Raw genomic sequence first — 22,634 nt, 5'->3', positions numbered from 1 at the left:
TATCCACAAATGGAGACAAAGCAGCTGAAAACTGAAAACATACATTTAAACTCCAAGACTAATTTGACGAAGGTCATTTTGATCATCATTCACACAAAGCCACTCGACAGCTCCTGGCTGCATTTCAATAATGCATTTCAGGTTCCTGCATTTACAGCTCGGAACAAAAGAGCTTTTTAGATGACAGCGAATACGGTACAAACAGTGCATTACCTAATATTGTAGAGAATAGGAAAATACAACCTAGATTCCAGTGTCTTTTGGTTTTATAACATTTACAAGGATCAACTAATCATCCAGTCCTATAGGCACTATTGGTCTGATCCCGACCCATGTCTGTCCTTGTAGAGCCAACACATTCTCTCCGTGTTAAGATGTTTTGCTCTATGACATACACAATGTGTGAATCCTCCAGATACGTAGGTGCACCTGACAAACATCCCGGCTCAAGATCTGGAGAGGGTTTCATGGTCGCTGCACTGCAGTGACCCACTGCTCTTGACAGGTTTCCTTAGCGCGTTTAATCAAGACTAATCTCCCCAGGAGAACAGTAAAGTAAACCATGCCTCATTTGTTGGGGCGCCAACTGAAAAAAATAATATTAATGAACTAATGTCTTGAGTATATAGTCACATGGGATAATAAATGCAAAAAGCCAAACAAAAAACGTGAGGTAGCCGAAATAAATTATTTGCAAAGGTTGAATACTATATTAGGCCCATTAATTTTCACAGGACATGAATAGAACACATAGACATTTATGCACCACTAAAACATATATTAAGACTTTGCAAAAAAATCCCATTGAAGGCCAAAAACACAGTTGTGTTTCCCCTTTTGGCACAAGTGATTTATGGTCAGATTCTGCATAACATAAAGAGGTCTAATAGGCCATGTTTTTTCCAGGCTCTACAAGATGAAGGGCAGGATGGAGGAGCGCAGAGTGGGGTAATCTCTGAACTCCTTTAAGTAGCCCCTGTGTTTGCCTTTGGCCCACACGGTCATCTGGATGAACGCCACCGCAGTGAAGAAAGCCACCGGCACACACTGGGTCATCACAGAGAAGCCGATCCAAGAGCCCAGCTGCACACAAGAAGTTTACACTCAACGCGCATGAATGAACGAGTACAGACGCTGTCCAGTAGGTGGCAATATAACAACATACTCAACAACAAAGATACGCTGCATAAGCAAACAGTAACCTAACGGCACATCATGAGGCTTTGGACCAGGCTTTGCACCAACTCAATTTGTGCAACGACACAAAAAATGTATTTTTTAAAGTAAAATCTGCATAATGTTTAAGCTACTAATGTATAAGCGTAAGTATTTATTTATTTGTTTGTTTATGAATTACCTCATAGGTGTAGTTTGGACAGGAGACCAGGGCAAAGATCCAGGTGAAAGGATTCTTTGTTGGGTAAGGAATTTTCTTAACCTTTGACCCTGTGAAAGAATGTACAGTGCATTTACTTAAACTGCATTATTCTTATTACACTATAAACATGAAACATCCACGATATGCTAGTTTACCTTGGGATTTGAGGTTCCGTAGAGCGACATGGATCGAAAAGTTCCCCACTTGACAAAACTGTTTGAAAAAAAATAAGAATATATATTAGACAATTCAACTTTACGATGAAGATTTCTTTTTTAAATGTTATTCTTACCAGGAAAATGTAAAAAGACGTATTCACCTGTTGCTGACCATAATCTAAGAAGAAATAAAAGTGATAATAAAAGTGGAAAAAGCAGAGAAAAACATGGTATCATAGTGTGTGTTGAGATTAGCACTCACAGGGTGTAGTGTAGAGCGGATGGTTAATATAGTATGCCATCCAAGCTGCAGAGAACCAATAATAACCACAGTTCTGAAATAAATAGTGCGGAGGAATTAAAACAAATTAACTTACAGCAAAACATATTATTACTGTTGAATGTGCACTTACTTTGAATATGTTTCTAAGTGGCATGGTCCCATGTGAGATGCGATGGACGAAGAGCGTCTCCAGAATGCGCTTGATGTAGTGGAAAGAGTGACACATACAGGCCAAACTAGGGTACAGCACATTCACGACAAGATTAAAAACTGCATCCGTAAAAAAAAGCCTAGGACAATGTCACTCACTGAACGACCCAGTGCTTGCTGCTGGTGAAGTCATATTTGGGTGAATAAATGAAGGGGAGGCGGAAGTAGAACATGAGATAGATGATGAGTGGGCCGGCGCACTCTGTCAGAAACACCTACAGCACAAAATACACAGGGTCAGAGTAAAGATAAGGGACAGAGAGTCTTTGGGTAGTTTCCAACCCAGACAACTTATTGTGTAAGAGGAGGGCATGGAGACTGATTTATATCACTGTCTGCCAAAACACCCATAAGACAAAAAACAAACTGTAGTATTGTACATTACATAAGACACTATAAAAGGACACAATACGGGAGCTTGTAATCACAGACATCCAAAATGATATGATCAAGTGCCACAGCTGCTAGTGAAAGTGATCTCTGAATCAGCACCTCAGACAGAACAGGGTCAGGCCGATGAGCTCACAGTTCAGGGCTTTACACTGGGACAAGGGCACTACTGGAAGTAGTGGCACAGTGCGAGTAAGGAGAAAATTAGGCCACGAGATTACGTGTCCCAGGGCAGAAGCAGGAGTGAGTGAGAGGAAAACAAACCACATCAAATTGATGTAATCTCTCTCTGGGGGCAGGTATTTATATGAGACATGATCAGAGTCTATTTAAGATTCACTGAAGTCCATATATGTCATTTTATTGATATTCTTGGGCAGATCATTTGATGATCATCTGCCACATCAAAAATGTAAGACCCAGTTTATTTATACAATTATCAAGACTGTTTATAACTATGTAATTACATAAACAGTGTGCAGTTGTGGTGTGCAGGTTTGTGAGGACTTACTGTGCCCCATGTGACCTGAGGTCCCAGATCACTGAAGTAGAAGCTGGCGGTGGTTCCCACAGGAAGTGTCTGGAGTATATCTTCATCTCGAAGACTTTTTCCCTCTGAGGAGCAAAGAAATACTATGATACAGAGGTGCCATGTATTCTGTAAGAATAAGGTTTACTGGATCTTAAACCACACATATTACAGATTTAAAATGAAATAACAACTCATCTCTTTTCAAGACAAAGATAAACATACTTGGATCCAGTCGTAGAGACTGTCTAGCTGGATACCACTTTGGATCTGTTTGGGATGAAGAGGATCTTTAGCTTTGAGAAGAATACTTTTGTATTGAAGGACGATATGTATAAAAAGGTTTTCTTACTTGACTTTTGAAACAAAGCTTTAATGTCCAAAATTGTGGCAGTTGGCTCCACCTACAAACAAACATACCAAACATAAAAACTATTTGACATGGTCCTGACTCCTTCAAAAGTATGTTAGCCTTAAACACAGGCAGCTATTGTTAAAGTCCTTGTCTCAGTGTTTGTGTTTGACACAATGACACACATTCACAGTAATGACGATGTGCTGTGCAGCTTTGGCATGTTCTATAGCTGGAACAGGACATTCCTGACAGATGAAGAAGGATTTCTCACCTCCTAACGACCACATACAGCCAATACAAAACCAAAGTGATAATGGCTACACTTGGACAAGCCTCTCATAGAGAAGATCTTTATCTGCAAAATATCAGCTCTCGATCACTGTGTGGTTTGTAGGTCATGCAAATACATTTGCTCTGATTGCTGTGTGTAGTGCTGCTGCTCAGATTATATTTAGCTGTTGTTTCACTTATGGAGGGTGATAAACTGTAGCAATTGATATTTTTAGATGTGTCTGTAATGGTGCTATGTACGACAGAATACATTCTTAATGTTTTCATGTCCCGAACATTACTGGTGACTATGAAAGATAATAGTAAACTGACACTCACCTTGTCCAGCAGCAGAAGTTTCTCCTTGGTCTTAGCGTCCAAGATCTCAACTTCAAAGTACACAATCCGTTTAGCCTTTTTGAGAGCCTTTGGTTTGGGCCTTGGTGCAGACTTCTTTTCATTTTCTCCTGTACCTACATTTTTGGCCTCTAGGGCGAGTACATCCATTTTTAATCCCAAATGCTAAAGGCCGGTTTTGAAAAAGTATGGTGCTAGCAGTGAGAGCTGTCCTTTGCAACGCATACAAGTTCAACCACAACTCCAATGGCCAACTTGAGAGAGCCTGGTGGATTCCTTAAATAGACTTCTCACTGCAGAGGACAAACAAGAATGTCAACAGTGTATTGGTCAGTATCTGTAGTACATATGTGCAAAGGTTAGTGAGGAGAGTTGCGAATATGCTTCTTACCTGAATGTCAGCTTATGCATGGTCCATAGCCCCCCTCCATGCAGCAAAACGCACAGAAGACGAAACCGGAGAGCTCCAAGACATAATCCATAGAGCGCCATTTGCAAGGCTAAATATAAGTCTACTGATTTGCACTGCACGAGCTCAGTAACCTTGAGAAACTACATATGCCCCAACTCTGGGAGAAATGCCAATGTGCTCTTAAGACAACGCTCCTGTCTGCTCTTGTGTATGCATGAGAGTACACTGCACATCGATGGCACATTAATGTTATTATCCATGGGACAAAAAACCTTGACATGCCAACACTTCGTGGGTCCCCCAACCACCTGTGTCTGCTACTGCTTTGACCTCCAGCACAAAAACACATGTTATTTCTGCACTACAAGAGTCAACAAACATACAGTAATCTAATAGCATTTCTCAAAGACTGTGCAAGTGTGAGGGAGAGTTAGGAAAGTGCTGATTGGGAGAACTTCATAAGGGACTGTCGTCACACACAGTTAACCATATTCTATGGTCTATTAATATCTAGGAGGAGGAGTCCAGTTCAGCCAGCAGTGACATCTGGGCTGGTTTTGTAGTTTGTTTGAGTTTTGCTCTGTTTGTTTGGTTATAATAACAACATAAGGCATCTATGGGTTTCAAATTAATTAAAAAATAAGCAATTAACAGTTTAAAATGAATGGTAGTTGTTTCATCACACTAGTTTCACACACCCACACTATGGCATTAATCCTAATAACACGCACATTAGTTATCAATTATTTACAAAAATATTTTGGAGTTTTTTTTTTCAGAAATGCTGTTCTTGAAGAAACATTTACCGATGAGCATTTTACTTTCAATATCTATTGTGCAACCTGCCCGTCAAATACACGACCATTTAGGAACTATTAAAACGACTAAATATGTTTTATGCTAAACCACAACTACTTATCATTATTATTGTAACCTTGTAAGTTTTCATACAAGTGATTGTAAGGGTCTTTAACTTAATACATATATGGTAATTATGACCATGTGTGGGTCATTCTTACCTGGACAAAAACACGCGCTTTTTACGACACGTGCGCTTGCTTTACGCTCAGACCAAACCGGAAGTCATTGACATCACTTCTCTTGAGTCTGAGCCCGTGGATCTATGCGCGCGCGGAGGCTACGCACATCACCGCCCGCCGCCTTTTTCTTCCAGAAGTTTCTCCGCGCGGCCATGTGCGGTTGAACAAGCTCAGCGATTAATTTGACCTACATTCCGGTGTCATGTGGTCGCGTCGTTGTCGCGCGCACAAGAGGAGACTTGGTAGACGCGGCCTTCATCAGACCGTCGAAGAAACGCCGTGTTGACAGGAGGAGGCTGCTCTCGCCGCAATAATGGCCGTAGAGGCTTTGACAGCTGCGGCGGCGGAGCTGCTCTGAGCTGCGGGACGAGGAGGAGGAGGACGAGGAGGACATGCGGCTCCTGGACGCGCTGCTGATACACGGGGTTTTGCGGCTCGTTTGTTGCGCATCGGGCTCTTTTCACGCCGTCGCGCAGATCGACGGGACGCGTTTGTGGTGATGGGGAAAGATTACTACAAAGTGCTGGGCATAGCCAAAGGTGCTACGGAAGAGGAGGTCAAAAAGGCGTACAGAAAGCAGGCGCTGCGCTTTCATCCAGACAAAAACAAGTCCCCCGGAGCAGAGGACAAGTTTAAAGAGATTGCAGAGGCTTACGACGTCCTGAGTGACGCGAAGAAAAAGGAGATCTACGACCGATATGGAGAAGAAGGTGATTTTTGTGCTTCTGTCACTGTCAAAAGTCGATTATGTGGTATATTTGTCATGCTTAAGTGTTCTTAGCGTGAGTTGCATGCTCACAAAGTGTTATCTTTATGGGTTTGAGGCCAGAGACAGTGCAGGGGCGTGGACACAATAGAAGTAGCCCAAGGAAGCTACTTTTGCATTTGATTGGATTTGCATTTGATTTGACAACGTGTCTGTGCAGGTGCTGATGTTTGCACACATCAAATATAAAGTCATTCTGACCTTTGGCTGATCTAGTCTGAAAAGCAATATCAAAATTCAAAAGTTTCTTATCAACTGAAGAGACTTTGGGGCCCCCCTTGTCTCATTTTTGCTCTGCGTAGTTTTTGCCCCCATTATCTAAAACAAGCTGAACAAAAACATGGTCAATACGAATTATACTTTGTTTTAGTACTTTCATAAACAAGTATTTATATTGACTTTGTTATGGTTGTCAAATTTGAATGTCACCCAGCATTGGTTATTGTATCAGTATTTTTAAAGGCATTTATTGCATTAATGTAATGAAACCATTAAAAACACCTGCAGTTGAGAAAATGCAAGATATATGAATTAATTTATAATCAAGATTGCTGGCAAAGCAATAAGATGGTCCAGCAGGCGGCAGGTCCTCCATCAGAAACGGTTCCATAGTTCTCGAGCTGCTGGATGTAGCGCTGTCGAATTGAAGTTGCATTTTGAATTGTCACAATTTTCAAATCGTAAAGACTGTTAAGACAGTTTTAAAGTTGCAAACCCTTTAGTTTAGATCTCTACACAAACATATCGGAGTATTTGTCCAAAACATCACGATTAGATAGTTTCTCAAATTGATCAAGGTTATGTCTTGATGATTGCATTGATACTTTGCACTATGAATCTTAACACATGCTTCACTTTGCAGGGCTGAAGGGCAATGCTGGAGCTGGACCTGGACCTGGACCTGGAGCTGGATGTGGTGCTCAAAGTGGTCAAAGCTACAACTACACCTTCCATGGAGATCCTCATGCGATGTTTGCAGAGTTCTTTGGTGGCCACAGTCCATTTGATCAATTCTTCGCACAAAATGGGGAGGAAGATATGGATATCCACGACCCCTTTTCTCCTTTTGGGAGAGGAGGGATGGGAAACATGGGAAGCATGGGAGGGATGGGAAGCATGGGAGGGATGGGAAGCATGGGAGGGATGGGAAGCATGGGAGGGATGGGAAGCATGGGAGGGATGGGAAGCATGGGAGGGATGGGAGGGATGGGAGGGATGGGAGGGATGAGAGGAATGAGAGGAATGAGTGGTTTTCATAGACCTTACAAAGCTCACCCGGTAAGCCATCGAAGACCGCAGGAGAAAAAGAAGGACCCGGCAGTTGTGCACGAGCTGAAAGTAAGCCTGGAGGAGGTCTACTCGGGCTGCAGCAAGAAAATGAAAATTTCAAGGAAGAGACTGAACCCGGACGGCTGCACCGTGCGGAACGAGGATAAGATTTTAACAGTGGATATCAAACGGGGTTGGAAAGAAGGGACAAAAATCACTTTCCCAAGAGAGGGAGATGAAACCCCCTCCAACATTCCTGCAGATATTGTGTTTGTGGTCAAAGATAGGCCCCATCCAGTGTTCACAAGAGATGGTTCTGATATTATATACCCTGCTAAAATATCCCTAAGAGAAGTAAGTGAAGAGCAAAGCGCCGGAAACAATGTTTAAAATAGAACCATGAATTCAACAATATACACTAAATGTTCTTTTCTCGTTTCTTCCAGGCTTTGTGCGGCTGTACGGTCAATGCCCCAACACTTGATGGCCGGACCGTCACAGTGACCTCTAAAGATGTGGTCAAACCAGGCACTAAGAAGCGCATCGTGGGTGAAGGTCTTCCACTCTCCAAGTTCCCAGACAAAAGGGGAGACATGATATTAGACTTTTCTGTGAAGTTTCCTGAAGAACTGGGCCAAAACACTTGTGACGCACTCAGGCAGATTCTTCCACCGTGACTCCAGCCTCAGACGCTGAAGCACTAATACTACGTTTCTTTTGCCTGGTCTTGAGGCTTGACTCGACCTAATGGCTAGTTAAAATACTTGACACCCATATTTTAACAGTATTAACATCTACCTCAAAATCATTCCTGAAATATAAAACAAGTTACCTAACTTGGTTGTGGCTTTTTGAAGAAAAACAAAGTCTTTCCAAAAGCTCTCATCTGAATATGTCGGTGTAATCCCTCAGTCGTCCTGGAGTGTTCCATTGTAGAAAAAGGTTCAGTTGTAGTCATCTGGACTAAGTTTAGAAAAAGCTAGACGTTTCGACTCTCATCTCTCTCATCTGAACTGAAGCAGAATCAAGTTTCTCAAAGTAACCAAGGATTTGGTTTCACAGCGATCACAGCTGCCAGCAGATGATCACAGAACCTCAGATGAAGGGCTTCCATTGAGCTCTGACTTCATCACAGGACACACATTTAAAAAGATCACTGGGACTTGTAACTAATGTGACAAATGTTCCCTGGCGGTCAGCTGTGGTTTTACAGCTGCTGTTCAAAAGTATCGCTGGTTTTCTTATTTGTAATTTAACAAAACAAAAATGGACACTTAAAAGTATGACTTTTTAAACATGAACTGGACAATGATGCACCTTTTTTATGTGAAAAATTCCACAATTTTAATTTGTTTTATTTTCCCCCAATATTTGAGTGGTATCAGGAATAGAAAAGTTTTGTGTCAAATTTCTTCAAGTCATTTATGTATCTTGTCTCATAGTATTGGAAGCATGTGACAGATTTTAGTAGATCAACTTAAAAATCTTAATCGAAGCACTTAATATTTTGTTTGAGAGTGTATTTGTAGTGTATGTGGGAATGTTATTACTGGGAAAGTATAAACATGTGATTAGTATCCAGGCAGTTTAACTGGTTTTCCTTTGTTCATTTGAACATTACAAGCACACAACTTGTTCTGGTTGTTGTTCCTATGGGAGTGCAATTTACAACATGTTGTAAAACTACAACACAAATGTAGTGATGTATCATCTGTAATGTTTCACATTTTTTTTGTTTTAAAAGACCTTTATACTTTTTCCTGTTGGAAAGGAAAACTAAGCCCTATTTGAGTTCACATGTTTATTTACATATTTCAGGCCTCAAAATGTATTCTACAATTTTATTTGAACGAGTTTGACTTTGGTGGGGTACAAATTAGTAGTAATATTTATTTCTTATGTTGTGTGTCTGCTTATGTGTCCATATTAAACATACAAACACTTCAGTCTTTGTGGAGAGTTTTCTGTATTTTGGGCATTTTCAAAGTAAACGTTTTAATATATTTCAAGCGCTGGGGTCGAACTTTCATTTCCACTCTATATAATCCATTAATTTAGTTTTGCAGTTTCCATGTGTGGCCGCTGCGGTGCAGCATCAGCCCATAACGACAACAACTGCCATCTAGTGTCCAAGTTGTTATTAGAACTATACAAACAAAAGGTCAATTCTGCTCTGATTAATTATTACATTTAAATGAGAATGACATGTTTCATTACATTTTCATTATCAGTATAATTATAATTCTCAAAAGGATGTCCACAATGTAAAACTTTACGAGAAATGTGAATAAAATATTACAAAATTAAATACTCAATGATAATAACGCAACAATGTGGTCCAATCTTTTTTTTTTGTTGTAAAAAAAATAATGTTAAAAGGGCAATTGAACGTAGCATATTTCCGTGAGTACGTGGTTTTCCGGACACATGAACGAAAGCTATAAGAGAAATGTGAATAAAATATTACAAAATGAAACACTCATTAATGATGATAATAACAACGCAATAATGTGGTCCAAACTTTTTATTTTTTGTAATTAAAATAATGTTAAAAGGGCAATAATTGAACGTAGCATATTTCCGTGAGTACGTGGTTTTCCGGACACATGAACGAAAGCTATAAGAGAAATGTGAATAAAATATTACAAAATGAAACACTCCTTAATGATGATAATAACAACGCAATAATGTGGTCCAAACTTTTTATTTTTTGTAATTAAAATAATGTTAAAAGGGCAATAATTGAACGTAGCATATTTCCGTGAGTACGTGGTTTTCCGGACACATGAACGAAAGCTATAAGAGAAATGTGAATAAAATATTACAAAATGAAACACTCCTTAATGATGATAATAACAACGCAATAATGTGGTCCAAACTTTTTATTTTTTGTAATTAAAATAATGTTAAAAGGGCAATAATTGAACGTAGCATATTTCCGTGAGTACGTGGTTTTCCGGACACGTGAACGCACCATTGTTCCAGCCCTGACAGAAGCTAATCTGCCGCGGCACCGCCTCACACCCGCTCACACACACGCTCCTCACTTTACCGGGCAAAACACCGGCTCTCCATCCCCAACGTGGACCGACATACAAACACATTTCCCTCTCTAATATTTATAAATGTTCTGACTTGTGACAGCTGGCGAGCAAAGCAAACAGGAAGCGCTGGAACTCGGGTAAGAATGTCTGAGTTTGGCCTGTCGTGTTTACTCGCTTCTGCAGAGCTAACTATAATCTCAGCTTGTTTCTACTCGCATTACAAACCCTAAAGCCGAAAACCTGGCGTGTGCTGCGCTTTGCCTCGCTTTGCAGTGGAGCAGTTAATCATTTGATTCCGTGTGGACATAAGAAGTTTCACTGTTAACAGCAGAAATGTGATGCATGTTTTGTAACCAGAGCTAGCGGCTAACATTAGCATCATATGTTCAGCAGCAGAAGTGCATGTGTTATTAGCCTTTACGCATCCGGCAGTGTACTTTATTGATGATCTAATAGTTGTTGGTCTTATACAGAATTAGTTTGTGTTTGCATTTGTTCACCTCAATAATGTGTCTTTTACAGGTAAATCTTCAACAATCTGGTCTCCCAACAAGCAGTGCTGCTGTGCTGGACTACAGAGATCCAGCAATGTGAGCTGTTGTTATGAATGGATTTGTTAAACATTGTCCCTGGTTAAGAAAACCCATAAGCACTTCGGGAGTGTGTGGGGAGTGTTGTTATTCTCCATACTGTCCAGCTCAACTGCAGCTGATTTATAAAGCCACGTAATGCCCCTGGGTATGGGAAGAAGGAAGAAGGCCTCTTTGGTGGAGAATGAAGAGGCTGAGCCCATTCGTGGAGGTCTGAATGTGCCGGGGATGGACGGATTGGATGGAGGTGGAGGCTGTGGAGAAGGGGCTACCTCTGAGGGCCTGCCCCCGCCCCCCAGCGGCATGAGACCCCGACTCATCTTCCACACCCAGCTCGCTCACGGCAGCCCCACTGGACGTATCGAAGGCTTCAGCAACGTACGGGAGCTGTACGCCAAGATTGGGGATGCGTTTGGGATCCCGCCGTCTGAGGTTAGTCATTTTTACAAAGATCTGATGTCAAATATGAGTTTAAAGTCTTTTTAATTGTGTTTGTGTCCTCTGCAGATCATGTTTTGCACGCTGAACACTCACAAAGTAGATATGGACAAGCTGTTAGGAGGACAGATTGGGCTGGAGGACTTTATATTTGCTCATATAAAGGGTCAGAAAAAAGAAATAATTGTCTATAAAGGAGAAGATGCCCTGGGGCTGACAATCACTGACAATGGAGCTGGCTACGCTTTCATTAAGGTAAATAAAAACGTTGCTTAGTAAAGTTATTGGACGCACAGGGGCTCTTCGGTGTTTCAAAGATTTCACGTTATATTTAATACAATTCCAGAGAATACGCGAGGGCAGCGTCATACACCAGATTCAGGTCATTAATGTGGGAGACATGATCGAGTCCATCAATGGCCATCGCCTGATTGGGTGCCGACATTATGAAGTTGCCAAAATGTTAAAAGAACTGCCGAAAGGAAAAGAGTTCACCATCAGGCTGATTGAGCCGCTTAAAGCTTTTGGTAGGTACAAGTCTTTAATCACTTTTGTCTTCTACTATGTTTCTTTTACTACATATGGCCTAATCCTATCTGTTTTGTGCCTTTGTTTTGTCTTGGCATTGTTGTCGATTGAACGTGATCTTTTCAGATATGATCAGCCAGAGATCGGGAGGGTCTCGGTCGGCCTCAGGGATTCAGCTGGGCACCGGTCGAGGAACTCTACGACTGCGGTCAAAAGGTCCTGCCACAGTGGAGGAACTGGTGAGTGTACAACAGTGTAATATCACTGCTTTATGTGCATTTTTAAATGAAATGAGCAATGAGCAAAAACTGCAACATTTTTGACATTTTGAGTTATTATGCATTTTTAGAAGGGGCGGATTATATTCTGACTGAAACAAGTTAAAACGATTCATCACATATTTGATTATTGAGATATTTATCAACAACAATTCAATGACTTTATTAGTTATCTGAACTCCAAAACATGCCATGGGCATAGAGAAGAGGTTTTATGACAAAGAAAATGCAAGAATTACACCAAAATGACACAGGGAACACTTCCTTTTTGCCTTTTGGATGTAAAAAAAAAAACGTTTTGGCTGGAGTTTGACTCAATCAGGTTTTCCTCAGGGAATAATATCTGAGTAAAAATCTCCAAACAATTAATCAAAAGGACAATCACTAGCTTAATCAATTAGGAAAAAATAATCATTAGTTGCTGCCTAAGTATATATTATAACATATACAGTTGGAAATATATCAGCTGTAGCAAAAGCAGTTTCCATCATCTCCTGACGCAGACAACAAACAATTATAAAATACTAAAACATTACACATTCACACTCACAATGCAGAATATATTTGTTTGTATTGTGTTGCTAAAGGATAATAAAATACACTAACGTAACGCTATCGTTGTCAGCCGTCTGCATTTGAGGAAAAAGCCATTGAAAAAGTGGATGACTTGCTGGAGAGCTACATGGGCATCAGAGACAGCGAGCTGGGTAAGTGCACGTCTACGTTGACCTCAAAATTGAACACTACGGCCGTTACATAATGTGCCTGTGCCCTCCGTGCCCGCAGCGGCGACCATGGTGGAGCTGGGGAAGGACAAAAAGAACCCAGACGAGTTCGCGGAGGCTTTAGACGAAACCCTGGGAGACTTTGCATTCCCGGACGAGTTTGTTTTCGACGTGTGGGGGGCCATCGGCGACGCCAAGGTCGGGAGAGTTTAACCCCGGTGGAGCCGAGCTACATGTGTCCACTACATTCAACACTACTAAGAAACCACCTCTGTTTTAGTTTTTACTCTACATTTACCTACTATTTTATTTAGACTATAGGTTTTGAAAGTGTTTTAATGGGAGGAGAGTTACTGTGATGACTTCCAGATGATTTTATTTGTCTTCCAGACTTGTCTTAACGGCAAATTGAGATTAATCTTTGACCTACGTGCGCCTCATTGTCTGCTTAATTGCTGCAGTCGTTGGTGGCGGGGATACAAATAATGACAGCTAGAAAACTAACATGGGAGAAATGAAACAAAAAAATGGCTAACACCAAGTTACATCGTAGATTGTGAAGGAAATCTCAATCTTTTTTAACGTCGCACTGTGTAGCACTGCTGAGATACAGAAGTGAGTGAACGGGATTGCACTGTTACCGTAGTAGGTGGATAGCGACGTGCATCTGCTCCGACCTCCCCAAAATACAGTGACGTTGTTCCATGCATGTGCTGGTATATAGTTTGTCATTCTTAGTTTATGCTGTTTTTTTATTTTTATTGTTATGCTCATCGTTTGTGTTTGCACTGGGATCATAGCGGAGTCTTGAAGATGAGACGAAGGCCCTTTCCCGACCCGTGTCTACTCCCTCGCCCTATGCACTCGGCACTTGATATGGAGCAAGAGCCCTCGCTGCTGGATGGAGGACTCGACCACTACAGGGGGTTTGATAAGCCCCTCACACGCTCACAGGCGATGAGTCTCAGGTGTGACTTACTTACTATGGCGGAGCGAGGGGGGGAGGGGATTGGGAAAGGGCCGCAGTCTGTCAGGAGCACATTCCCATAGATCTGACTTGTGTTAACGGGAATCAGTGTTAGATTTCTGAAAGAAAGAGGAGTAGTGTGTTACAATGTTGTCTTTTTAAAAGCTGTTTTGTATAAAGCAATGTGTAATGTTTATTTTTAAACAGTGTTGAAAGAACTCTAATGTTTTTGAAGCATTTTGAGCAAGCAGTATTAAAGGTTGCCAAGTTTTGAAATGGGGTTAATGTGCAAAACATCACAAGTCTAAATTCAAAATGTCAGTTTTACATATTGTCTAAAGTGTGCATTGTGGTGCATGACACTTTTGCGGCAATCTTCCTCCATTATGAGTCATGGTGACTTTTGTTGTTCATAAAAACATTTATGAATTGTTGCATCTGCTATTACATACATCTCAAAAGTATGTTGGGTTTGCCTTTTCGCTACACTCTGTATATTCAGAACTTCAAATACTATTTTGTACTACATTTTGTTTGACTTAATGGATTATGTAATGGAAATGATGCTATAACACTGTAACACTGAAGAACACGTAATTTTGATGGCTTTGTATTATACACTGTTGTCGATGTCTGGTTATGAAACAATAACAGTGACATGGCAGATATTTGTAGTGTTTGTTCTTTATCCAAATGACCTTCTGAAATATACATGGCATTACTCCGACAGTAATATCACTTTGAGTGTCATCAGGCATTAGCAAGTGCTGTAATGAGAGCCATAATGGAGAACCTGATCGCACCACTGGTCATCTGCAGCAGGGTCATCACCAGGGCCAGGACCCAGTTTCCATAGACACTGAATATCTGGTCTACATGTGCTGAATATCTGTTTAATCAGAAAATGGTACGTGTTGAGGTTTGGCTGAGGGTGAATCCAATAGATCGGGGGTGGTGACATTTACTAGAAAGAAACCTGCCCATCAAGTCTTTGTTTATGCATAACACAGAGGTTTGTCAAAAGCAATACTCAGAATAGTACTCATCACAGAGCAGCCGAGCTCCATCAGACACCGCTCCATCCAAGAATTCAGTCTTCCCAAAAGCTAACATCATGTCGAGGCCTCGAGCTTCTTCTCAACCAGGGAAACTGTCCCTTTTCCAAAACTCAAAAGTGGTGTCTCTGCGGGCGCGGGCCGTGTCCACTAAGGTTTTCCGCTCTGGCTCCATGGAAGAAGAGCTGTCCTGTCCGGTCTGCTGTGAGATCTTCAAAGACCCCGTTGTCCTCAAGTGCAGCCACAGTTTCTGCAAGGCCTGCCTCCAGGAGTTTTGGAACAAGAAAAAGTCCAGACGCGATTGTCCCATCTGCAGATCGAAGTGCTCTCTGACCGAGCCGACGGTGAGTCTGGCGTTGAAGAATGTGGCGGACACGTTTCTAAAGGAGCAAGAGCGAAATGCAGCCATGGCCCGGACGGGAGTGAAGAAGGAGGACATCCCTGAGGAGAAGTGTGCCGTTCACGGAGAGGTCCTCAAGCTCTTTTGCTTTGACGATTCAGAGGTCTTGTGCTGCGTTTGTCACACATCTAAAAAGCACCTTGGCCACAGAATCTGCCCGCTGGAAGAGGGAGCTCAAGACCTGAGGGTAATTCATTGATTCTGTATTATGTAGAAAGAATTATTCTGTATTGTTCAGCATTATTATTTGTAATTTCGGTCTTCGTACACCTCAAAACCAATTGTAGCAGTTTTGTTGTGGGACGCTTGAAGTCAAAATTGAGTTAAAAGTCTCATATGTCATGAAATGTTGGTGTTGAACGTCTACTATTTGCAGTCAGAGCTGAAAAATGAGCTGGTTCCACTGAAGAAGAGCCTGCGTCGCCTGTATGAAGTCAAGCAGGAGTCTGATGACACAACTGTGCACATGAAGGTATCAACAAACAGACCAGCAGCAGCACACTGTTGGGCATAAATATATTCGGTATTCTTGTGCAAGACATTTCCCCTTAAATAGTCTGGGTTTTTCCATTACATCACCAATCTAGGAACACTTTAACCCCTAAATTTTGACCTTGTTGACCCGGTCAGAACCAAACCCAGGAGACAGAGAAGCAGATCCGGCAGGAGTTCGAGGAGCTGCGTGCGTTTCTGCAGAAGGAGGAGGAGACCAGGCTGTGCGCGCTGCAGCAGGAGGACGAGGAGAAGAAGGAGCAGGTGAAGAAGAAGGCGGACGGCATCACAAGGGACATCCTCATCTTCTCCCAGGCCGTGATCGCCATCGAGAACGAGATGGCCGCAGGCGACGCCCTTTTCCTGCAGGTCAGTGAGAGAGGTCAGAGGGTCAGAGGCAATTCTGCTGCTCCGATCATAGGCAGAGGTTACACTTTTACTTTTAATTGTACTTGTTGTTTTCACCATGTTTTACTCCTACTGTAGTATTTGGTTTTGGTCAGTGACAAAAAGCTTAATGTTGACAAATGTATTAAAGTATTTGTTGCACTGCTCCTTCAGATACAGTATGATTATCATTTGAAAATATAAAATGTTTCTGCAATAGTTAATGTTTTGTTCCTCCAACTACAAAAACTTCAAATTATAAGATGCATGCTGTATCCAGACATTTACTCTTACTCAAATATTATTATTTTTTTACCCTTTTTGAAGACCACTACTTTGTACTACTACTTCACTACTTGTTTAGCAACTCTATGGTCAAACACCTTTTCCACCAACTCCTCCAGTTACAGTTACAAACATTGTAACTTCTGAATGGGAAGAACTCCTGTGGATGAATCAAATACAATGTTCAGCCTCTGTCGTGCTCCGAGTGAGTGACAGGCGGATAGAACCAATGACAGTCCTGAAGCAACAGCTGGAATACTTTTAAAAGGCAATATAAAGGTTTTAAGTGTAGTTAAATCTTGATAAGGTTTGTATTGTGATCTTGGCCAGTGTTTCTCAGTCAGGTTCACACGAGGACTTAGGTTTCTGGTTTTAAAAGATGACATTCAATATTCATTTGTAGTCAATTCTGCATGTTTTTTGAGGATTTTTGACATAAATATCACTAAAACAAGAAAATAATACTAGTAATTAGTCACAATATATATAACACTAGTAAACCCATTCGTTTGCATAAAACTAAAAGTTAGATGGTAAAATCAAAACCTCATATTGTATTCAAGTGTTTAAACTAAATGTAAACTATTCTATGCTACAAAATATGAGAAGGCTGAATCACTGCTGTTATTTAGATTTAATATGACTTCTCTTAATGTTATTTAAATACGTTGCATATAACAGCAGTGTCTATGACTGAAAAGGGGAGAAGTAATATAAGATAATATAAGTTTACACTTCTTTAATTCATTCTTCTCATTTTCATTCACACAACTCAATAAAGACATTTATAATTTATATTCATCCTTATGCGTTAAATTTTAAAAACAAATGATGCTTAGGAGCTACTCGAGACAAAACTAAATTGGGCAGCACTGATACTCTAGTTTAAATTATAGGCATCTGGACAATGTTTAATATTTGATTATGATTTTCAAACGCTGTCCAGATGACCACAATTTAAACGTTTTCTACAATAAAAAAAATCCAGATATGATTTGTGTATTTTACCCGTGCCTTTATTAGTATTATTGTAGAATTTACTGTTAGCCCCTTTGACTGTTAGCCCCTTTGACTTTATAAGTGCTGTTAACTAGTTATTACACTTACGTAGACATGATTAACGGCTCACATCATATCGCTGCTGTCCCCTTTGGTTGTAAAGTTATATCATTAATATAAAACTAGTCGTGACCTACCGGCCCCTTTTAATCGCTCTTTGCAGATTATCTTAAGTGTGCTTTTCACTGCCACTGGGTTAAGGTGAGACACTATGGCGAATGCTGGGAGCTTAAATAACTATGACTCAAAGCAATTCATTCAGTGCTGTTGAATAAGCAGGTTTTTTCCACTCTTTTTCAGAATTACAGCAGGACAAAACAGAGGTAATGGTCAATACATCAACACATCTTCACGTATCTTTTGTTTTGTTGTTTTGTTGTTGTTTGTTAATGTTTTGTTGACTTTCCAGAGCACAGATTACTTTCAAAGAACCAGAGAAAACCCCAGGCGTCCTCATTAACGTTGCCAAGCACGTCAGCTCCCTCAAGTACCACGTGTGGGAGAAGATGGTGGATGTGGTGGAGTACAGTAAGTACATGATGTCCCCTTCACTCTCAAGGCCTAATGTGCTACACCAAGATAAGGCAGGATTTTATTGTAGAATTTGAGGCTAAAGATTCATTATTTTCATTTTCTACCACTTGTTCCTGTTTGGGGGTCAATCCCAGTGACTTTGGGCCTATTGAACATGATTTTTTCTTTCGCTGATATCTTTAGAAGAAAATGGATTTTTTCCCCATAATATTGTGGATAAACAACCATTAGAGGTAGAAACGGGTGTCTTTTGAGTCCTCAGATTTTGATGGAAGGAAGAACTAATAATAGTTGGTCAACATTTTGCCATGTCCAAAATTCTGTGTTTTGTCTTTTTTGTTTTAATGTCCTCATAATGTACCTTTATTAATTGAGTGGTTCCTGTGTTTGTGGTACAAACATCATGATTAGTTTTTGTCCGCAATTTTGACTTGGAGCCCTGTCGTTTTAACTCAAAATTACGGTGTTTTTTTGTTTTTTTTTATGACACCTTCAGTTATAGCGACTTCATTTGAATATTATGGAGCCAAAATGACTTACTATCTAGTTTTAGATGTTTTTTTTTAAAGCTTAACTTTAACACCCAGTCACACATTTTTCTTTGTACAAATGTATTTACTTGGTAAGTTTGATGACAATATAGTACATTTAAGTTATTTATAAATAGTTATAATTTTAGTTCAAAATATATACCACTCCGTAACTTAAGTGTCAAGTCTAATATTAGGTAGCAAAGCACCTTTTATAGTGAGGCTATGTTCACTGTTATAAAATATGATTTCTTTCACAGCCAATAGGCACCGGTTTCAGAGAAAAGTCTTCCTAAATGTTCCCGTTTCCTTGCAGCCCCCATCACCTTGGACCCCAACACCGCGTACTCGTGGCTGTCCCTGTCCAAAGACCTGACCAGTGTCTCCAACAGCGGCTCTGTGAAGAAGCAGCCCGATAACCCGGAGCGGTTCGGACACTTCGTGTTTGTGCTGGGCTCGGAGGGCTTCACGGCGGGACGCCACGCGTGGGAGGTGGAGGTGGGGGACAAAGCGGACTGGATGCTCGGCGTGGTCCGAGAGTCCATCGACAGGAAGGGCCGCATTTCCGGCTGTCCCGAGGGAGGTTTCTGGATGATCTCTTTTAGTGACGGGGAGTACTGCGCCATGACGCGACCCAGCACCCCGCTGACACTGCACGCGCCTCTGTCCCGGGTCAGGGTTCAGCTGGATTACGACGTCGGGGAGGTCACGTTCTCCGACCCCATCACCATGACGACCATCTACACGTTTCACGACTTTTTCACGCAGAAGATGCTTCCTTTCTTCTGCCCCGGAGCCAACATCAAAGGCAATAATCCCAAACCCCTGAAAATCTGTCCCGTCAAAGTGGCCGTGTGGAACAGTGCCATCTGGTGACGCAAAAGGACACGTGCAGCTATTTACTTTGAAGTCGGTCTGGCGTCCCATAGAGACTTTTACAGACAGACTTCCACTCAGTGTCACATTTATTTATTATTTATTCATAAGAGGCAGATTACCATCCATCTTTCACCTTGATTTCCCGTCACTGAGGTTTTCATACCACACGACTTATCATTTTTACCTGTCCAGAAAAAAATTAAACAACCAGATAGTATCACTGACATTTTTGTTGAAATTTATACGCCTCCTTTTCAAACTAAAAGGTCTAACTTAGTAATGTTTTGTAGGTGGTGTGCCATGGTATGTTTCCAACCCCCAAAAAGTGAGCCACGACCCAAAAACACTGATCTAACATACCTTATCTGCATAAGATGTCAAAAAACTGTAGTACAAATAGTTAAAATATTTTATTTAATGTATTACAATCAAGGCAATGTTAATTAAAATATTTTGGCTACATTTGTCTTCATTTGTTTATTAATAACAGTGTTGCGTCTACCAGGGGACGGTCTCGCCTTTCCAGTTCAGCAGGGCCCCGCTGTGCTTCTCAGTCAGAGAGTTCATCACACGCAGCATTCCTTCAACGCTCTCGTGAACGTCTATCTCCCCCTGGAAATCGCACAGGAAAAAATACAAAAGTGAGCTGTGCAAGTGACAGTGTTTGCATTGAACATGTGTCGTTCCTGTCACACGCAACACACACCTGCAGAGGCGGAGTTTGAAGTGCAAGTTAAGCAAAAAAATCTGGCTAAATGAGGTCTATAAAATGACTTAACATGACTAGTTTTGGTCTTAAATAGGAACGTTTCAGGTCTAAAGTAGGTCTATAGGTAGGTGGATAAAATAGACTCCAAACTAACTATACCAGGTGTGTCCATATGTGGCCAGAATAACCAAAAGTTGTGCATTTTAGTGTAAAATTGCAACAAAACAAAAAAAACTACAACCATAACCCAAATAATAAACATTTTGATTAGCTACAGACCTAAGATAATGTTCCAAGCCTTATTAAATGTGTCAAACTATGTCAAATGGCAAATTTAGTAAGAGAGAACTGTAGAGGAATCTTAAAGGGGCTCACGTACCGCCACAGTTTGAGAAACACTGAACTGGAACATCAAGATTTTCGCAAACTCATAAGTCTCTTGCATTCACAAAGGTAGAATACACAGCACAAAAGCGGTCTAAAACAAGCAATAGTAACAGACAAAAGCACCTTGACAGTCACATTAATCATAAATCGCATTGGGCTTTGTCTGAGACCTTCATTAGTCCCGTTCACCTTTGCCCGAATACATGCTCTTTATCTTCTCCTGAGCCGCTTTATTTGTTTGGGAGTGATTGATTACAATTCTTTTCATTAAATGTTTAGTTGTGTAATAAAAAAAAAGCTGACTCACTTCTGATCCACCCATGTCTGTGCGAACCCAACCAGGGTGCAGCATTGTGCAAAGGATTCCATATTTTTGAAGCTCCACAGAGGCACAGACAGAGATCATGTTCAGCGCAGCCTACAGACAGTATAGAATTAGTATTATAAGCAATATATTGTCTCTATTGTTGTTTTCAGGATATGCAAACAGAGGTATCAGTTGACACTAAAATGGTGTGTTTAGTTTACCCTTGACATGTTTGCAAATCTCAGTATTAACATGGACTGAATAGTGAAAATCAAAATAAATGGTAGTGTTTTTGTCAATATCAGCGAGATTAACAGTGCAGTAAATGAGAGAGCGTGAGGGAGGAGCTTACCTTACTGGTACGGTATGGCAGAACGGTAAACATTTTGTACGACTCTTTCGTAATCTCATTTGAACTAAAAATAGTGGAGATGTTGATCACGGCTGCTTTGCGACAGGACATGCCCGGTTTCCCAAAATCCTCCGCTGCAGCCCGAAGAAGAGAAATAAACTCCTGTAAATGTGAAATTGTGAATAGTGAAGTTAAAACTAAAATACATTGTGGTTACTTTGCGTCTCTTACTTGTATGACGACCATCGGCCCGACTGCATTTGTGTCGAAGCATTTGTGCATCTCTTCTGGGGTGCTCTCAAAGAAGGGGCTGTGAATAGCCATGGCTGCATTGTTTATGATGAGGTTCAGACCACTCTTTCCGACCATGGAGCCCACCTGATGGGCGGCTTTCTTGATGGTGCTTCGATCAGTTGCATCTGAGGAATTAAAAAAAGTAGACAACGGATCGAAACAAATATTATTTTCCCCTATTGCACAAACAAACTGAAGAAAGTTTTGCTTCAGTTTGCTTCCAGTGTCTAAGGTGGTGTGGACATTCATCTCAAGAAAGTAATAGTTATTAGCCCTAATAATTCACTTACCTAAACAGATCATTTTGATTATGTCTGGATGTTCCTTTGCCAAAGCTTGTAATCCCTAAAAGGGAACCATGTTTTGAAGTACTTTGTAATTACAGTATTTGACTGCACTATGAGAGCTACTATTCCATTCTTATCTTAACTTTGGATCCAATGTGACGTTTACCTCTGCCTTTGGTCCTTCCGGGTCCCTGCAGCAAGCAAACAGCAAACTCAAGGGACGCTGCGTCTCTAACATCTGTTTGACCATCTCCAGACCCAGGCCCCTGTTCGCCCCTGTTATTAACACGCTCATCGGTTTAGAAGTCATGTTCCTCTTCTTTGTAGATTCGGTGTTTGCGCCAGACTTTGTCAGAGTGGAGCATTTACACTGCTTGATCCACGCCCACAGATATCAGTTGACAATAACTAACCCAACCTCCAAACTAACCCAAGCTCCTATTGTAATGTTCTACTGCACATGCCCTCAGTGTGCTACAGACAAACAGCACAACAGTAGCAGTTTTAAAACAGCAAATGTATGGAGTATTGTGTTTTTAGGAGTTTGAAGCACATTTCTATGAGTGCTAGAGTTAAGCTCTAATGAAGAGGGACCTAATCAAATGCTCAGGTTATTTGCTGTTTTTGCAAACAGATTATGTAGATTTGTTCAAAATGTCTTTTGGGAAAGGAAAGAAGACCCCTGGATAT

At 41.0% G+C, this 22,634-nt stretch overlaps 5 protein-coding genes and 1 long non-coding RNA gene across 8 annotated transcripts in view; 4 read left to right on the top strand and 2 right to left on the bottom strand.

The window, feature by feature from the left end:
• Positions 1-14,651, top strand: part of LOC140358394 (uncharacterized) — a 181,962-nt gene extending 167,311 nt beyond the window's left edge. The window contains exon 3 of the long non-coding RNA XR_011926708.1: positions 13,670-14,651. This is a non-coding gene — a long non-coding RNA (uncharacterized lncRNA). The remainder of the gene's footprint in view (positions 1-13,669) is intronic.
• On the bottom strand, positions 670-4,945 carry LOC140358374 (very-long-chain enoyl-CoA reductase-like). Its single transcript, XM_072443179.1, has 12 exons — positions 4,322-4,945; positions 3,913-4,223; positions 3,301-3,352; positions 3,174-3,218; positions 2,931-3,034; positions 2,129-2,244; positions 1,950-2,055; positions 1,799-1,871; positions 1,671-1,714; positions 1,534-1,591; positions 1,358-1,446; positions 670-1,083 (listed from the first exon to the last, which is right to left on the bottom strand). Exons 2-12 carry the CDS (start codon positions 4,078-4,080, stop codon positions 910-912), a joined length of 1,029 nt encoding a protein of 342 aa, XP_072299280.1. The 5' UTR covers positions 4,081-4,223; positions 4,322-4,945; the 3' UTR covers positions 670-909.
• On the top strand, positions 5,826-9,363 carry dnajb1a (DnaJ heat shock protein family (Hsp40) member B1a). Of its 3 annotated transcripts, none has more exons than XM_072443183.1 (4): positions 5,826-6,092; positions 7,011-7,298; positions 7,419-7,771; positions 7,864-9,363. In XM_072443183.1, exons 1-4 carry the CDS (start codon positions 5,882-5,884, stop codon positions 8,092-8,094), a joined length of 1,083 nt encoding a protein of 360 aa, XP_072299284.1. In that variant the 5' UTR covers positions 5,826-5,881; the 3' UTR covers positions 8,095-9,363. The 3 variants fall into 3 exon arrangements, with proteins under 3 accessions (XP_072299284.1, XP_072299283.1, XP_072299285.1); XM_072443182.1 differs by having other exon boundaries at positions 5,882-6,092; positions 7,011-7,216; positions 7,352-7,771; XM_072443184.1 differs by having other exon boundaries at positions 5,882-6,092; positions 7,011-7,244; positions 7,389-7,771.
• Positions 10,424-14,651, top strand: gipc1 (GIPC PDZ domain containing family, member 1). The gene is made up of 7 exons (XM_072443214.1): positions 10,424-10,598; positions 10,984-11,483; positions 11,559-11,744; positions 11,836-12,016; positions 12,144-12,256; positions 12,921-13,002; positions 13,082-14,651. The coding sequence occupies exons 2-7, from the start codon at positions 11,190-11,192 to the stop codon at positions 13,231-13,233; spliced, it is 1,008 nt and encodes a 335-aa protein (XP_072299315.1). The 5' UTR covers positions 10,424-10,598; positions 10,984-11,189; the 3' UTR covers positions 13,234-14,651.
• Positions 14,652-14,913: 262 nt separating this feature from the next.
• Positions 14,914-19,653, top strand: LOC140358371 (E3 ubiquitin-protein ligase TRIM35-like). Its single transcript, XM_072443175.1, has 6 exons — positions 14,914-15,629; positions 15,819-15,914; positions 16,073-16,303; positions 17,966-17,988; positions 18,075-18,193; positions 19,046-19,653. Exons 1-6 carry the CDS (start codon positions 15,102-15,104, stop codon positions 19,603-19,605), a joined length of 1,557 nt encoding a protein of 518 aa, XP_072299276.1. The 5' UTR covers positions 14,914-15,101; the 3' UTR covers positions 19,606-19,653.
• Positions 19,654-20,030: 377 nt separating this feature from the next.
• LOC140358392 (C-signal-like) lies at positions 20,031-22,307 on the bottom strand. Its single transcript, XM_072443218.1, has 6 exons — positions 22,111-22,307; positions 21,948-22,002; positions 21,595-21,782; positions 21,364-21,525; positions 21,012-21,122; positions 20,031-20,220 (listed from the first exon to the last, which is right to left on the bottom strand). Exons 1-6 carry the CDS (start codon positions 22,252-22,254, stop codon positions 20,107-20,109), a joined length of 774 nt encoding a protein of 257 aa, XP_072299319.1. The 5' UTR covers positions 22,255-22,307; the 3' UTR covers positions 20,031-20,106.
• Positions 22,308-22,634: the final 327 nt, after the last annotated feature.

Source organism: Eucyclogobius newberryi, unplaced genomic scaffold (assembly GCF_026437365.1).
Source record: "Eucyclogobius newberryi isolate DKJ021-1_F unplaced genomic scaffold, fEucNew1.0.hap1 SCAF_13, whole genome shotgun sequence".
Lineage (NCBI taxonomy): Eukaryota > Metazoa > Chordata > Actinopteri > Gobiiformes > Gobiidae > Eucyclogobius > Eucyclogobius newberryi.
This window is presented reverse-complemented; position numbering and strand designations above follow the sequence as displayed.

Coding starts and splice junctions, on each gene's coding strand:
- LOC140358374 (XM_072443179.1), bottom strand. CDS start 4,080: ATGGATGTACTCGCCCTAGAGGCCAAAAATGTAGGTACAGGAGAAAAT. Junction 3,219..3,300: donor AGCTTTGTTTCAAAAGTCAA/GTAAGAAAACCT, acceptor CATCCCAAACAG/ATCCAAAGTGGTATCCAGCT. Junction 3,035..3,173: donor GTCTCTACGACTGGATCCAA/GTATGTTTATCT, acceptor TTTGCTCCTCAG/AGGGAAAAAGTCTTCGAGAT.
- dnajb1a (XM_072443183.1), top strand. CDS start 5,882: ATGGGGAAAGATTACTACAAAGTGCTGGGCATAGCCAAAGGTGCTACG. Junction 6,093..7,010: donor CGACCGATATGGAGAAGAAG/GTGATTTTTGTG, acceptor TTCACTTTGCAG/GGCTGAAGGGCAATGCTGGA. Junction 7,299..7,418: donor AAGCATGGGAGGGATGGGAA/GCATGGGAGGGA, acceptor GACCTTACAAAG/CTCACCCGGTAAGCCATCGA.
- gipc1 (XM_072443214.1), top strand. CDS start 11,190: ATGCCCCTGGGTATGGGAAGAAGGAAGAAGGCCTCTTTGGTGGAGAAT. Junction 12,017..12,143: donor TGAGCCGCTTAAAGCTTTTG/GTAGGTACAAGT, acceptor TGATCTTTTCAG/ATATGATCAGCCAGAGATCG. Junction 12,257..12,920: donor CTGCCACAGTGGAGGAACTG/GTGAGTGTACAA, acceptor TATCGTTGTCAG/CCGTCTGCATTTGAGGAAAA.
- LOC140358371 (XM_072443175.1), top strand. CDS start 15,102: ATGTCGAGGCCTCGAGCTTCTTCTCAACCAGGGAAACTGTCCCTTTTC. Junction 15,630..15,818: donor AGGGAGCTCAAGACCTGAGG/GTAATTCATTGA, acceptor TACTATTTGCAG/TCAGAGCTGAAAAATGAGCT. Junction 15,915..16,072: donor ACACAACTGTGCACATGAAG/GTATCAACAAAC, acceptor TGACCCGGTCAG/AACCAAACCCAGGAGACAGA.
- LOC140358392 (XM_072443218.1), bottom strand. CDS start 22,254: ATGACTTCTAAACCGATGAGCGTGTTAATAACAGGGGCGAACAGGGGC. Junction 22,003..22,110: donor CGGAAGGACCAAAGGCAGAG/GTAAACGTCACA, acceptor GTTCCCTTTTAG/GGATTACAAGCTTTGGCAAA. Junction 20,221..21,011: donor CAGACATGGGTGGATCAGAA/GTGAGTCAGCTT, acceptor TGCGATTTCCAG/GGGGAGATAGACGTTCACGA.